Source organism: Propithecus coquereli, unplaced genomic scaffold (assembly GCF_000956105.1).
Source record: "Propithecus coquereli isolate 6110/MARCELLA unplaced genomic scaffold, Pcoq_1.0 Scaffold91, whole genome shotgun sequence".
NCBI lineage: Eukaryota > Metazoa > Chordata > Mammalia > Primates > Indriidae > Propithecus > Propithecus coquereli.
In genome coordinates this window covers 4344220-4358167 of record NW_012155396.1, presented here as the reverse complement: position 1 = coordinate 4358167, position 13948 = coordinate 4344220, and the positions used below count along the sequence as shown (strand labels likewise).

At 45.1% G+C, this 13948-nt stretch overlaps 1 protein-coding gene across 1 annotated transcript in view; it reads right to left on the bottom strand.

The window, feature by feature from the left end:
* Window positions 1-7986, bottom strand: part of SMO (smoothened, frizzled class receptor) — a 20164-nt gene extending 12178 nt beyond the window's left edge. The window contains exon 1 of the mRNA XM_012664806.1: window positions 7124-7986. Within this exon, the coding sequence (XP_012520260.1) occupies window positions 7124-7454 (331 nt within the window). The 5' untranslated portion in view covers window positions 7455-7986. The remainder of the gene's footprint in view (window positions 1-7123) is intronic.
* Between the last annotated feature and the right edge of the window lie 5962 nt (window positions 7987-13948).

Here is a 13948-nt window from a genome sequence, read left to right as displayed (position 1 = left end):
GCCCGGCCATGTTCGCAGACTTTTAAAATAACATTTGCCACAATTTGATCTAGAATTTTAAAAATATTTTTTGTTTGTGTGATTCTGATGACCAGTCAAGTTGAGAACCACTGTTGTAAGGTTGGTTTAACATTAGATAATTCAGGCCGGGCACGGTGGCTCACGCCTATAATCCTAGCACTCTGGGAGGCCGAGGCAGCAGGATCACTTGAAGCCAGGAATTGACGTTAGCCTGAGCAAGAGTGAGAGCCCATCTCTACTAAAAAAAAGAAAAAAAAAATTAGCCAGGCAACTAAAAATAGAAAAAATTAGCTGGGCATGGTGGTGCCTGCCTGAAGTCCCACCTACTTAGGAGGCTGAGGCAGGAGGATCGCTTGAGCCCAGGAGTTTGAGGTTGCTGTGAGCTAGGCTCATGCCATGGCACTCTAGTCCGGACAACAGACTCTGAGACTCTGTCTCAAAAAAAAAAATGCTGTTTATTACATTAGCAGATGAAAGGAAAACAATCATATGATCATCTCAATGGATGCAGAAAAGTTGATAAAATTCAACATCCATCTATAAAATTAGGAATAGAAGAAAACTTTTTTAATCTGATGAAGTGTAACTAACTACAAGAAACCTATACCAAACATCATATTTAATGGTGAAAGGTGAAAAAGCTTTCTCTTTACAATCCAGAAAAGTCAAGAATGAAGAAAGCTGCTTCTATTTAGCAAGGTACTAGAAGCCTTAAGTAGAACAATAGAGATAAATAAAAGGTATAAGGTACTGTTAAGGAAGAAACAAAACTCATTATTCACAAATGATATGACTATGCATGTAGAATAAATTTGGCAAGTTTACTGGATTCAAAATCAGTTGTATTTTTATGTATCAGCAACAAACAGAAAGTGAAATAAATATTAAAGGCATCATTTACAACAGCATCAAAAACATCAAGTACCTAGGAATAAATCTAACAAATAATATGTATTTAAGAACTCTGTACAGAAAACTGTAAAAAATATTAAGAAAATGAAATAAGATCTAAATCAACAAAAATATATAAATGTTCAATGTTTGAAAGACTGAGTATTGTAAAGATGTCTTTTTCCCCCAAATTAATCTATATAGTCAATGCAATGCTAATAAAAATCACAAGTATTTTTATATTAAAACACAAAGGATCAAAAATAGCCCAGACTCTCTCCTAGAGACCGATGTACTATAAAGTAGACTAAGTTTGTATCCTGTGGTTCATAAAGCATTCTTGGAGAAATTCAGGGGTCTGTGAACTTCGATGGGAAAAAAAGTACACCCAACTAAAACTTAGCCCTTCCTTCAATTATGAATGTAAGGAACATACCACACAACATGTTAGCAGTACCTTTGGCTTTGTCACAAATGGAAATCAGATGTTTTTCTTGCAGACATCTCAAAATATTGTCAATGCCCATCACCACTTCATCATGATAGTGGTTATTATTATACCTGCACTAGATCTTATTTAGTGTATTAATAAAGAAGTGCACATACTTGTTTTTTATATTTGATAACTGTATGTCAATATAATTCATGTCCTTGGTAATCCTATATGCTTTTTAAAAATCCTATGTGTTTTACCTTATGAATTTAAAAATATTATGTTGAGAAGGGGTGCATAGGTTTTACTAGAGTGCCAAAGAGGCGCATCACTCAAAGAAGGGGAAGAACCATACTATAAAGATATGGTCATTAAGATGCTGTGATACTGGGAAGGCAAAAATCAACTCAAGAAGGATAACAGACTTAAACCTAAGGCATGAAACCTTAAGAATTCTAAAAGAAGATGTTGGGAAGACCCTTTCAGACATCAGCCTAGGCAAGGAATTCCTGAAGAAGACCCTCAAAGCAATCACCGCAGCAACAAAAATAAACAAATGGGATCTGATCAAATTAAAAAGCTTTTGCACGGCCAAGGAAACTATCATTAGAGCGAATAGACAGCCTACAGAATGGGAGAAAATATTTGCTCTCTACACATCTGATAAAGGGCTGACAACCAGAATCTACCTAGAACTCAAAAAAATCGACAAGAAAAAATCAAACAACCCTATCAACAAATGGACAAAGGAAATGAACAAAAACTTTTCGAAAGAAGACAGAATAATGGCCAGCAAACATATAAAAAAATGCTCAACATCTCTAATCATTAGAGAAATGCAAATCAAAACCACAATGAGATATCACCTAACCCCAGTGAGATTGGCCTCTATCAAAAAATCCCAAAACAAAAAATGCTGGCGAGGATGTGGAGAGACAGGAACACTCTTACACTGCTGGTGGGACTGCAAATTAGTGCAACCTCTGTGGAAAAGAATTTGGAGATTCCTCAAAGAGCTAAAAATAGAAATACCATTCTATCCAGCAATAGCACTGTTAGGCATCTACGAAAAGAGCAAAAAACATTCTATGATAAAGACATCTGCACCCGAATGTTTAGGGCAGCACAATTCACTATTGCAAGGATGTGGAAAAAACCCAAGTGCCCGTCAATTAATGAATGGATTATTAAAATTTGGTATATGTATACAATGGAATATTACTCAATCATAAGAAACGACAGTGATCTAGTACCTCTTATACTTTCCTGGATTAAACTTAAGCCCATTATCCAAAGTGAGGTACCACAAGATTGGAAGAATGGGCTCCACTTGTACTCGCCATCGAATTGGTACTAACTGATGAACACTAGGGTGATCACATGGCAGTAATACTCTCCAGGGATTAGGAGGATAGGGAGGTAAACCCGCAACTAAAGGACAGGGGGAGCATTGTGTCACTTTATAATTAATTACTTAGGACCTCTGTGTTTTATGCACTTTTCTGTATGCATGCTATATTTCACAATTAAAAAGTTAAAAACCTGAAGCAAAAATGAAAATTTGGGCCGGGTGCAGTGGCACCGACCTGTTGTCTCAGCTATTTGGGGGGCTGAAGCAGGAGGATTCCTTGAGCCCAGGAGTTCAAGGGTGTATTGCACTATGATCAGGCCTATGAATAGCAACCGCACTCCAGCCTGGGCAACATAGCAAGACCCCCAGCTCTAAAAAATTAATTAATTAATAAAAAATAAATTAAAAAAAAAAAAAAGAAAACTTGGGCCCATGGGTGTTTTTCTGTATCTTTACACTTTCCCAAAATATATATTCTTTTAACTGATTCTGGTCACCAGCCAGGTCTGGGAACAGCTCTAAGGAAATTCTTCCTGATCTGCCCCTGCAAATAACTCATCATCACCAACAGTATCCCTCCTCTCACCTCTCAGCTCAACGTGTGAGAAGCAAAGGAGAAATTCCTCCCAGTTTTTCTGTTTCTTTCCTACTTACTGGCTGCGCCCGGGCTGGGTGACAAGACCACACAGCCAGGTACACACGCAGAGCGCAGCAGTGGTCAAGGAGGCTACGTGCTGGCTCTCAGGGACCTATTTTTGCTGCCAGCTGCTGGCCTCTCTGCTTTCTTGCCCCATTTATTAAACCAGTGTGGCCTACGGTGGACCACGGCCTGTACATTATGTTTATCTGGTCAGCTTGGAATGCCTGGGAGGAGAAATTTCCAGCTGTAATAGGGAGAGATGCTAAGTGATTGAAGAAGTCCAAGGCCAGAGAGAGGAAAGACATAGGAGAGCCCTGAGGTCTATACAGACCTAGAAATTGGACCAACTTGAGCTATAAACTTCCTCCTCAGTGGCATCCTTCCAAAGCCTCAGCAATCTGGGCCAAAGAAGCACATAGTGGCCATCCCTTTTCAGCAACTCATATTTCCAGATCTGCTGGTAATCTCCACATAAATGTCCAGTGAGCACCTCTCATCCACACAGCTAAAACTGAAGCCATGCTTTCTTCCTAAATCTACCCCTCCTCTGGCACTCTCTAACCTAGTGAGGGAATGGCACCACCTCTCATCCAAGCCTGAAACTCGGGGCCTCCTGCTCACTCAGGTTTCTCATCCAACTCATCAGCAAGTCCCATGGGTTATACCTCTGAAACTCAAAGGGATCTGCCCACTTCCTCCAGCCTGTTGCCCCAGAGCTGACCGCCAGCATCTCTCACCTGGACTACTGCAACCATTCCCTGGGCAAGCAGCCAGGCTCCAGGCTTCCCCTACTCCTGTGGCTTCTTCTTCTTCTTCTTTTTTTTTTAACCCCAACAAGCCTAACTGAGGTGCCATCCTGTGGCTTCTTCACATAGCACCCAAAGAGAGCTTTCTAAAATGCAAATATGATTACATTTTTCCCTTGCTTAGAAGTCTTCAGTGGCTCCTTATTGTCCTCTGGATAACATCCAAACTTAATATGGGGTATGAACGAATCTCTGTTTGGTCTTATCTCTTCCAATTCTACCCCTTACATACTTTGATCCAATTCTACTACAATTCTTATACTTTTACTCTTTAAAAGTACCAAGCTCTCTTACCTCTACACTTTTGTACATGCTATTTATTTCCTCTTCCTATCCCTTCACAACTCAACCCTCCCCTGGCCCCAGTAGTTCCTGCTTATTTCTCGAAGTATGGGTTAAATGTCAGTTCTCCTGGGGATCTTTCCTTGTTCCCCAAAATCCTTTGTGTTCTTTCAGCATCCCAGAATGTCACAATACTTTTCACAGGTGTTTCTAAAGCCTGTTTAACTGTCTGCCTTCCTCTTGATGACACAGGGATCATGTCTGTATTTTTTATCTTTATATGCCCCAGAGCTTGACCCAGGATGTAACACAGAGCATGCACTCTATACATAACTGAATGAATGAGTGCATATATAGCTGTGGATATATCGGCTTTGAAAAAAAAAAGTAAAGACCAAGCCTCTACCTTCAAAAGTTTACAGATGAATACAACCTAGATCATCCTCATTCTTTACCCACAAAAACACTTCCAAAAACTGGGTGACACTGACCACATGTAATGCCAAATCAATACCACTCACTCAGGACGGGACAAATCACTAGCCAGAGGTTCCCAGCTGAAGACCTGGCTGTGATTTTTCACACATGGCTCAGGTTCACTTTACCATCCATGACTCAGCTCACACCAACACCTGCTCTGGCCCTACTTCATAAACCAGGAAGCAGCAAGACCCAAAGCAGAAAGAGTACAACCAGAACACACTTGGGAACAGCACTGAGCTGAGGGATGGTGGATGGTGGCAGAGAAGAGCTCAGAAAGAATTAACTGCCCTGGGCTCAGTGCTGGTGCCTCTGCAGGACCCTGCCCTGCCACAGGCACAGTTAGTGAGATTTGAACCTGCACAGCCAGCAGATGGTTCTAACTCACACACTTTCCTGCCAAAACCACTTCAGTTTGCTCAGCAGCTGCTGTCAGGAGCATGGGCTGGAAAGAAGTTCCTACCCTTCCTCCTGGATCTGATGGTAACTATAGAGGGGCAGCGTCAAACATGCATTTAACTTAAGAGAATTCGACCAAGGGCCCCCACAAAATCCAGCGAGAGGGGAGACAGAATATCCTCTCAGAGCATGAGCAACTCAGAACTGGGTGAGATTCTAGTACTGAGAGACTTGGATCTTCCGTGCAGCTGGCTCCTAAACTCGTCTCATTTCATGTGGTGCTCAAAGAAATCTTGCTTAATCTTTCTTTCATGTTCCTTTTTTATTTTCAGTCTTTTGCATGTATGTAACTTTAAAGACTACAATCATTTTCTATGTATACCATTCTTACATGTGTACATTACTATACGTTACACATTTATGCAAACATCATAAAAGGAGTGCAAAATCACAAAGGCCTCACGTTATGGTAATATGTGGATTTTCCAAAGCTTCTGTTGATTACACACAGTTTCTATCTTATGTGTTGGCTTTAGAACATGATCCCCACATAGGATACAGCTCTACCTCATAGGTACCATCCTCCAAGTTCCTACTCCAGCATCTGCCCCAAGCCAAGAACCTTTATGGCTTTGTCCAAGATTCCACAAAAGCTGAGAACTCTAGCGGCCAAGCTGACAATGACAGGCAGCCTACATACACTCTATCCCTTAGGGTCCTCACCAGTCCCTGGGCAGAGCTAAGAGATGTAGCACCCCACACCTGTCAAAAGGAGGAGGCTCCTAGGTCTGCTTCTGGCTCCTGATTTTTTTTTTTCTTTTTCAAAGACAGTTTTACAATCACACTGGCCAGAAGTGAGGGATGACAAGGCCAGTTCCCCTCCCCAGCACCCTCCAGGGCCCACCTTCGAATGCTCCCATCCAGAACAGTGACAGATGGGAGACAGTCCACTCCACACTCCTAAGGAAGTGCCTGTTTGGGTTCAGTCTGCAGTTTTTCTTGGGCCCTGCCATAATCCCACCTGGACAAGAGACAGGGGACCTCTGGGACCTCAAACCACCATGGAAGTATCCAAGGATCTCAATAGCCCAGACTTAAGTGTCCTTTCCCAACTCTGATCAGCCTGAGGATCCAAATTTCCAAAAAACACAAAAGTTAATTGTAAGAATGGCTGAATTCCCTCATAACCTCCTGCATGGATCACAGTCCCCATTTTTCAGATGAGGAAACTGGGAAATCTGTGAAAGCAAGACAAGATCGCAGTTTTCCAGACTTCTGTCGCCCAAATCAAGACTAACAGAACTTTCTGGTTATCTCTTAATTATTCATCATCAGAGGGTTTCTCTTCCTTCCCAAGTTCTTTTCACTCATTCTTTTCCCCGCCCTTTCTCTCCAAACGTCTAAACCTCTTCCACAGCCATCTTTCCCTTTTTCTTCTCCACCCCCGATTTCCCCAAGGTCTTAAACACCTTCTTGAACCCCAGAGGACCTTCAAGAGCAGGTGGAGCACCTCCCCTTCTTAAAAAATGTTCTTTCCTGTGGCTCAGAGCCCCCTCCTCACAGGCCCCTCATCCCTCCACTCTTTGCTCACCACCCTGCTCAGGCCCTTTGGGACCGGCCTCCTCGACTTCCTTGCCCTCCCTGTCCCAACACCAAGGGTCCCTTCCTGCTCGTTACCTGTCCCCAAAGTTTCGGACTCTGTCCTTCCAACTCTCCCGGGTGCGGCCCCCTCCCTCTCAGACGCTCAGGCCTGACTCTATTCTTTCCAGTGTTCCCACCCCACCAGCGCAGCCCCCGAGGCCCTGCTCCGGCGCGCTTACCCGACCAGAGCACGAGCTTGCCGTGCGCTTCCTCCTGGGAGTCCGAGTCCCCAGCCAGCAGCGTGGAGGTGGCCCCGTAGGGCAGCGCCGAGCCCAGACACACGTTGTAGCGCAGCGGCTCGCAGGGGGCTGCCCGGCCACAGTGGCTCAGCAGCGGCGGCGGGCCGGTCACGGCTGCGCTTCTTCTCGTGCTCCCGCCCGCGGTCCGCGGCCCAGACCCGGTCGCGTTCCCGCTCAAGGCCGCCCCCCGGCCCGGGCCCCCCAGCAGCAGCAGCAGCAGCAGCCTCAGCAGCGGGAGCTCCGGCCCCCGCGCGGGGCGGGCAGAGGCCATGGCCAAACCCGCCAACTCAGCAGAAGCCCCGGCGCCCCCGCCCGCTCCCCGGAGCCCCCAGGCCACACGAGCAACCCTCGGGGCCGCGGAGGCGGCTCAAGCGACCTGTGCGCCCCGCAAGTCCGGGCCCGGGCCTCCCCGGACACTCCGCGCGCCCCGGCCCCTCGGCGCCCAACTTCCCAAACTTTGGAACCAGGGGCCCATGTTGGGCTGCAGAGGCCCGGGCCGGGATGCACAACTCCCAAGCCCCTCGCCTGGCAATCCAAGTTGTCCTCAGCCCCGGGACCCCTCTGGACCCCCAATCCTCCGCCCCATTCCCTCTCCCACCGTTAAAACCAACTCCCGGCCGAGCGAGGGAGGCCCGCGCAGGCCGGGGGTTCGGGACTGCGTCTCCGGCTCCGCCCCCGCGCCAGCCCGCGACCCAGCAGCCACCTTCGCCCGAGCGCGCCGCAGCCCCCCGAGTTCTCCCCGCCGACTACCCGGCTCCTTTGTTGCTCTAGCTCGCTCGGCTCTCTGGAATGCATGGGCCTCGCTGAGCCAAGCCCGGCCCCCCCTTCGCCGAGGCTGTGGGAGGGACAGGACGAGGGAGGGAAGGGGAGGAGAGCCGAGGGGAGGCGAGAGAGGAGGAGCGCGAGCTTCGGCCTCCCCGCGCCCGGAGGGGCCCGAGCTGGGGGGGATCCGGTGGCCCTGACCGCCGCCGCCCCGGGCCCCGGGGAAAGAGATGGATGGAAATCGTGGGCCAGAGTTGCAACTAGAGATAAAGCCGGCACCTTAATTGGTCTGAGGATCGCTCAACTTGGTAGTCTGTAGGGAGCGGACTTTTCTCCTGGTTTAGCGTGGTAGAGTTAAGGGATGCCTGAAGTCAGCGGGAGCTTGTACTCCATCTCTCTCTGCCTTTTCCCAGGACCGTCAGTCTTTCCTGCTTTTGGTTAGATCTTTCAATTTATCCCGGGGCCCTATGGAAAAGAACTTGGGTATGGGGTTCCCGCTTCTCCAAATCCTTCTGCAGTTTTCTGATTCTCAGTGATGACCTCAGAGTCACCCACGAAAGCTACCTGGGCTGCTGTTACCTGTGGGAGCAGGTGTCTGGAAATCAAATGTGCCAACATCAAGACTTTATTGCTACAAATGTGTGCAGTCTGAACTGTGGTTTCCAGTGCCTGGCCTTGGCATGTCTTTGGTTGTGTCCCAAGGAAGCCAGTCCCTCTTTGATCGCCATTATTGCTCGTGCACCTGAGGAAGTTTCTGCTGCTCTCTTCCCCACTCTGCTCATTTTGTTTTTCCTCACTTTGTGCATTATGCTTTCAGTCACCACACTTAATTTCACCCTGCAGCAGTTACTCCTGCATAACCAGGTATGACCCCGTGTAACCAAGGGTCCAGCCAGGAGAGTGGGCTTGCATTGAGCAACTTATCCACCTTGCTGCTCCGACATCACACCAAGGTAGTTTTTCCCTTCTGACCCCTGGAAGACTATCTTATGGCCTAGCTGAAGCTGAAGTTCTGTTACCTTTCACCGTTTAAGAGCAAATTAGCTATTGCACGTTAGCTAACATCCTTAATTGGCACATGAGCCCAGAAAATGAGAAAAAGAGAGAATTTAATTCAGTTTAGCAAGTCTTTCTAAAATCTCGGGATGTGCGTAGCATGGCGACATCCTTGAAGAACTTGAGGACTTACATTTTACTGTGAAGACAAGGCTTGCCCTCAAGAAACATATATCATGGCAAAGCAGCAAAGTTTCCTCCTTCGTGGCAGGGGCTTTATCTTATTCTCTTTGTGTTCACAAAGCATGTAGTTCACTCGGACATGCATATCAATCACTTGATAAATAAGCTGCCCAAATGAGGTGTCCTGTGAGTATACTACAGGAATTTATAGCAGAGAGGTCAGTGCAAGTAGAAGTGGAGGTGATGGATTTTGAATTCAGGACTGACGTGTGAGTTAGGAGGAGTTAGAAAAGTAGAGAGGAGTAGAACTGGCATCAGAGGTGAAGGAAACTATGACTGCAGCTCAGAGCATGACTGGCCTGGCACTCAGGAGGTAGGGACCAAGGTAAGTAGGGAAACTGATTGGTAAGAAGCCTTAATTGACATACAGAGGAATAAAGCCTTAATTTTATTGGCAATTAGGAAACAGTGCAAATTTTGATCAAGGGAGTATTATTAATCCTTAGTAATTAATAAGCCAATGTGAGGATGGTATGAAGGGCAAGAGGCTGGAGACAGGGGGCCATTTTGAGGGAAGTCACTGGTGATGCATGGAAGAAGTGGAAATAGACTGTCATCAGGGAATTATGTTCCCACTAGAAAAATAATTTAAAACATTATGACCGGCTGGGCGCGGTGGCTCACGCCTGTAATCCTAGCACTCTGGGAGGCCGAGGCGGGCGGATTGTTTGAGCTCAGGAGTTCGAGACCAGCCTGAGCAAGAGCGAGACTCCTTCCCTACTAAAAATAGAAAGAAATTAATCGGCCAACTAAAAATATATAGAAAAAATTAGCCGGGCATGGTGGCGCATGCCTGTAATCCCAGCTACTTGGGAGGCTGAGGCAGTAGGATTGCTTGAGCCCAGGAGTTCGAGGTTGCTGTGAGCTAGGCTGACGCCACGGCACTCAGTCTAGCCTGGGCAAAAGAGTGAGACTCTGTCTCAAAAAAAAATTAAAAGTAAAAACATTATGACCTACTTCAGTTATATTTTTTTCTGTGTTATAATGAAATGACTGTTATAACATGTCCTAGTATGAGCCATAGAGAAAGTTGCCTTGGAGCCTGATATGACATTGATGCTCTTTGCTTTGTGAACTTTCTCCACTTTTTTTCTATATGGTTGTTATTGTGGCATTTTCTCAGTATTCCATATGTGCTCAGGCAGCCCCTTAGCTCTCTGCCTAAAAATGTCAGTGGGCAATTCTTCAGGTAGGAAGGCTCTACCATTCCTTGTCTGGGATTTCTTGGGAGGTATGAGGAAGATTCACATTGTCATAATATAGTGCCTTTACACTGGAAATAGAAGAGGGAAATTGAGAAGATCCTAAGATGTTATCTTCTAGCCAGAAGGCTCTTCCCTTCAGGGGAAAGGAGAAGATAATCTGATTTCTCAATTCCATGTGCCTATATGCGCACAGGCGCACACATGCTCCTGTTGACCAGGCTTTGGCATTCCTTCCTGGGAATCCTGGCCTAGCAAAGGACGACAGGAAGGCAGACTGAGAAAATTCTCATGGCACTGTCTACTGCTACTGGGCCAGGTTCCCATCAGTGGCAGCTGCACCAACGTGCTATTCCACAGATACAAAAGGAAGTAGAAAGAGATTTAGGAATCCTGTCAGATAGCAGGTTTGGGAGAAGAAGGAAAGTGCTGAGCAGGGACTGGGAAGAGAGAATTTCCTGATGGTTCCTGAATGGCATTCAGGGTCCTGGAGAGAGCTCATCCATCTGCTCCTGCAGACATACCAGGACTGCCAACGTCTGTTAGAGATGCCTCAGAGCGACTCACTAGACACACGGCCGTCTCCAACCTGGTGGCAGGCCGGGAAGTGCTTCTTTCCTGAGCCTGGGCCACCCCCCACCCAGTTCCTCAAGAGTCTTAGCCCCATCTTCATGTCATAACACAGTCCTTTTGTCAGGGATGAGAGGCTATCCTGTTGACAAGGCATTTTAGTACTTGATTTACTACAAGTAGCTTCTTGATTTCTGAGTCATTCTCATCAAATATTCTGGCATTTCGAGGTCACACACTCAATGTTGACTCTTTGTTATTTGCCTTTGGGCCCTTCACTCAAAGAAGGTTGACATGAAAGTACCTCTGGGATATTCCATGGGTATCCTTGAGAACTTGGTTGCCTCCTTCTGGTTCAGTTGTTACCCTGGCCAGAATTGGCAGTGTAATTGTTGCGGTGCTCCAGTTCTTTTTTTCCCTATGTTTCCTATTTTGTAATTAAGAGCATTGAGTCAAAGGCAAAAAGCAAAATGGGAAAGGGGCCAGATAAGCAACCTGCTCAGAGAGACAGCACAATAGATTTGGAGTTAGAGCCCTGACTTGGATCTTACTAGCCAAGCACCTTTGAACAACTTATTCTAAGCCTCTATTTCTTCCTTTCCAAAAATGAGGACATTATCAGTTGTGTTTCTATATACCAGTGATGAATAATCCGAAAAGGAAATTAAGACAGCAATTCCATTTACAATTACATCTAAAAGAATTAAATACTTAGGGATAAATCTAACTAAGGAAGGAGACAACTTGTAAACTGAAAATTAAAAAATGTTGCTAAAAAATTAAAGAAGTCCTAAATAAATGGAAGGTTAGACTGTGTTCGAGGATAGGAAGACTTAACATTGTTAGTCAATACTATACAAAGTGATCTACAGATTTAACATAATGCCTATCTAAATTCCAACAGCCTCTTTTACAGAAATGGAAAAGCCAAATTCTCAAATTCATATGGAATTTCAAGAGGCCCTGAATAGCCAAAATAATCTTTAAAAAAATAATAAAATTGGAGTACTCACATTTCTCAATTTCAAAATGTACTACAAAGCTACAGTAATTAAAACACTATGAGGCCAGGTGAAGTGGGTCACTCCTGAATCCAGTGCTTTGGGAGGCCCAGGCAGGATCACTTGAGGCCAGGAGTTGCAACTTAGCAAGACCCTGTCCACAAAAAATTTTTAAAAATTAGCCAGGTGTGGTGGTGCATGCCAGCTACTTTGGAAAGTAGAGGCAGGAGGATTGCTTGAGCCCAGGAGTTCAAGGTTACAGTGAGCTATGATTGTGCCATTGCACTCTAGCCTGGGTGACAGAGCAAGGCTCTATCTCTTAAAAACAAGAAAACCCAAAAAACCTGAAAACACTATGGTATTAGCGTAAGGGTAGACATATCCCTATAAACCCTCACATATATGGCCAATTGGTTTTCAACAAGGGTGCCAAGACCATTCAATGGGGAAAGGACATTCTTTTCAACAAATAGTGCAAAAGAATGAAGTTGGACCCTTACCTTATACAATATACAAAAATTAACTCAAAATGGATCAAAGACCTAAATTTAAGAGCTAAAACTATAAAACTCTTAAAAGAAAACATTGGTAAAGCTAGGTGTCATGGCTCAGGCCTGTAATCCTGCACTCTGGGAGGCCAAGGCAGGAGGATTGCTTGAGTTCAGGAGTTCAAGACCAGCCTGAGCAAGAGTGAGACTCTGTCTCTACAAAAACTAGAAAAATTATGGCCAGGCGCGGTGGCTCACGCCTGTAATCCTAGCACTCTGGGAGGCCAAGGCCGGTGGATTGTTTGAGCTCAGGAGTTCGAGACCAGCCTGAGCAAGTGCGAGACCCCATCTCTACTAAAAATAGAAAGAAATGAATCAGACAACTAAAAATATATAGAAAAAAATTAGCTGGGCATGGTGGCACATGCCTGTAGTCCCAGCTACTCGGGAGGCTGAGGCAGTAGGATCGCTTGAGCCCAGGAGTTCGAGGTTGCTGTGAGCTAGGCTGACGCCACGGCACTCTAACCCAGGCAAGAGAGTGAGACTCTGTCTCAAAAAAAAAAAAAAGAAAAAAAGAAAAGAAAGAAAGAAAAGAAAAGAAAAAGCAAATGGGCAAAAGACATGCACAGACATTTCACCAGAGAATATATATGTGGCAAATAAACACATGACAAGATACTTAACATCATTAGCCATTAGAGAAATGCAAATTCAACCACAATGAAATATTACAATTTATCAAAATGGCTAAAATAAAAATAGTGATTAACACCAAATGCTGGCAAGGCTGTAGAGAAACTGAGTCACTTATATAGTGCTGGGGAACATAAAATGATACAGCCACTCTGGAAAACAGTTTGTCCAGTTTCTGAATAAAACCACACATACATTTACCATACGACCCAGTAATCACACTCCTGGGCATTTATCCAAGAGAAATGAAGACTTATTTTCACGAAGGAACTTGTACACGAATGTTCATGCAGTTTTATTTGTAATAGCTCAAAACTGGAAAGCAACCAAATGCTCCTTAATGGATGAGTGGTTAAACGAACTGTGGTTAATCCATACCATGGAATACTACTCAGAAATAAAAAGGAACAAAGCACTGATGCATGCAACAACTTGGATGGATCTCAAAGGAATTATGCTGAGTGAAAAAAGCCAGTCTCAAAAGGATACCTACTGCATGATTCCATTTCTGTAACATTCACAAAATAACGTAATTATAGAGATGAAGAACAGATTAGTGGTTGCCAGGGGTTAGTGATGGTGGGGAGGAATGGGTGTGGCTATGAAAGGGTAACACCAGTGTGTCTTGTGATCACAGCACCATTGAGTATTTTTTGTAACAGATTTAGTGGAGATATAATTCACATACACAGTTGAGTACCTTGATTGTTGCGGTGATTACACAAGGCTACACATGTGATAAAATTACACAGAGCTATGCACATATATGCAAATAAGTACATGTATAATTGGGGAAATCTGAATAAGTGT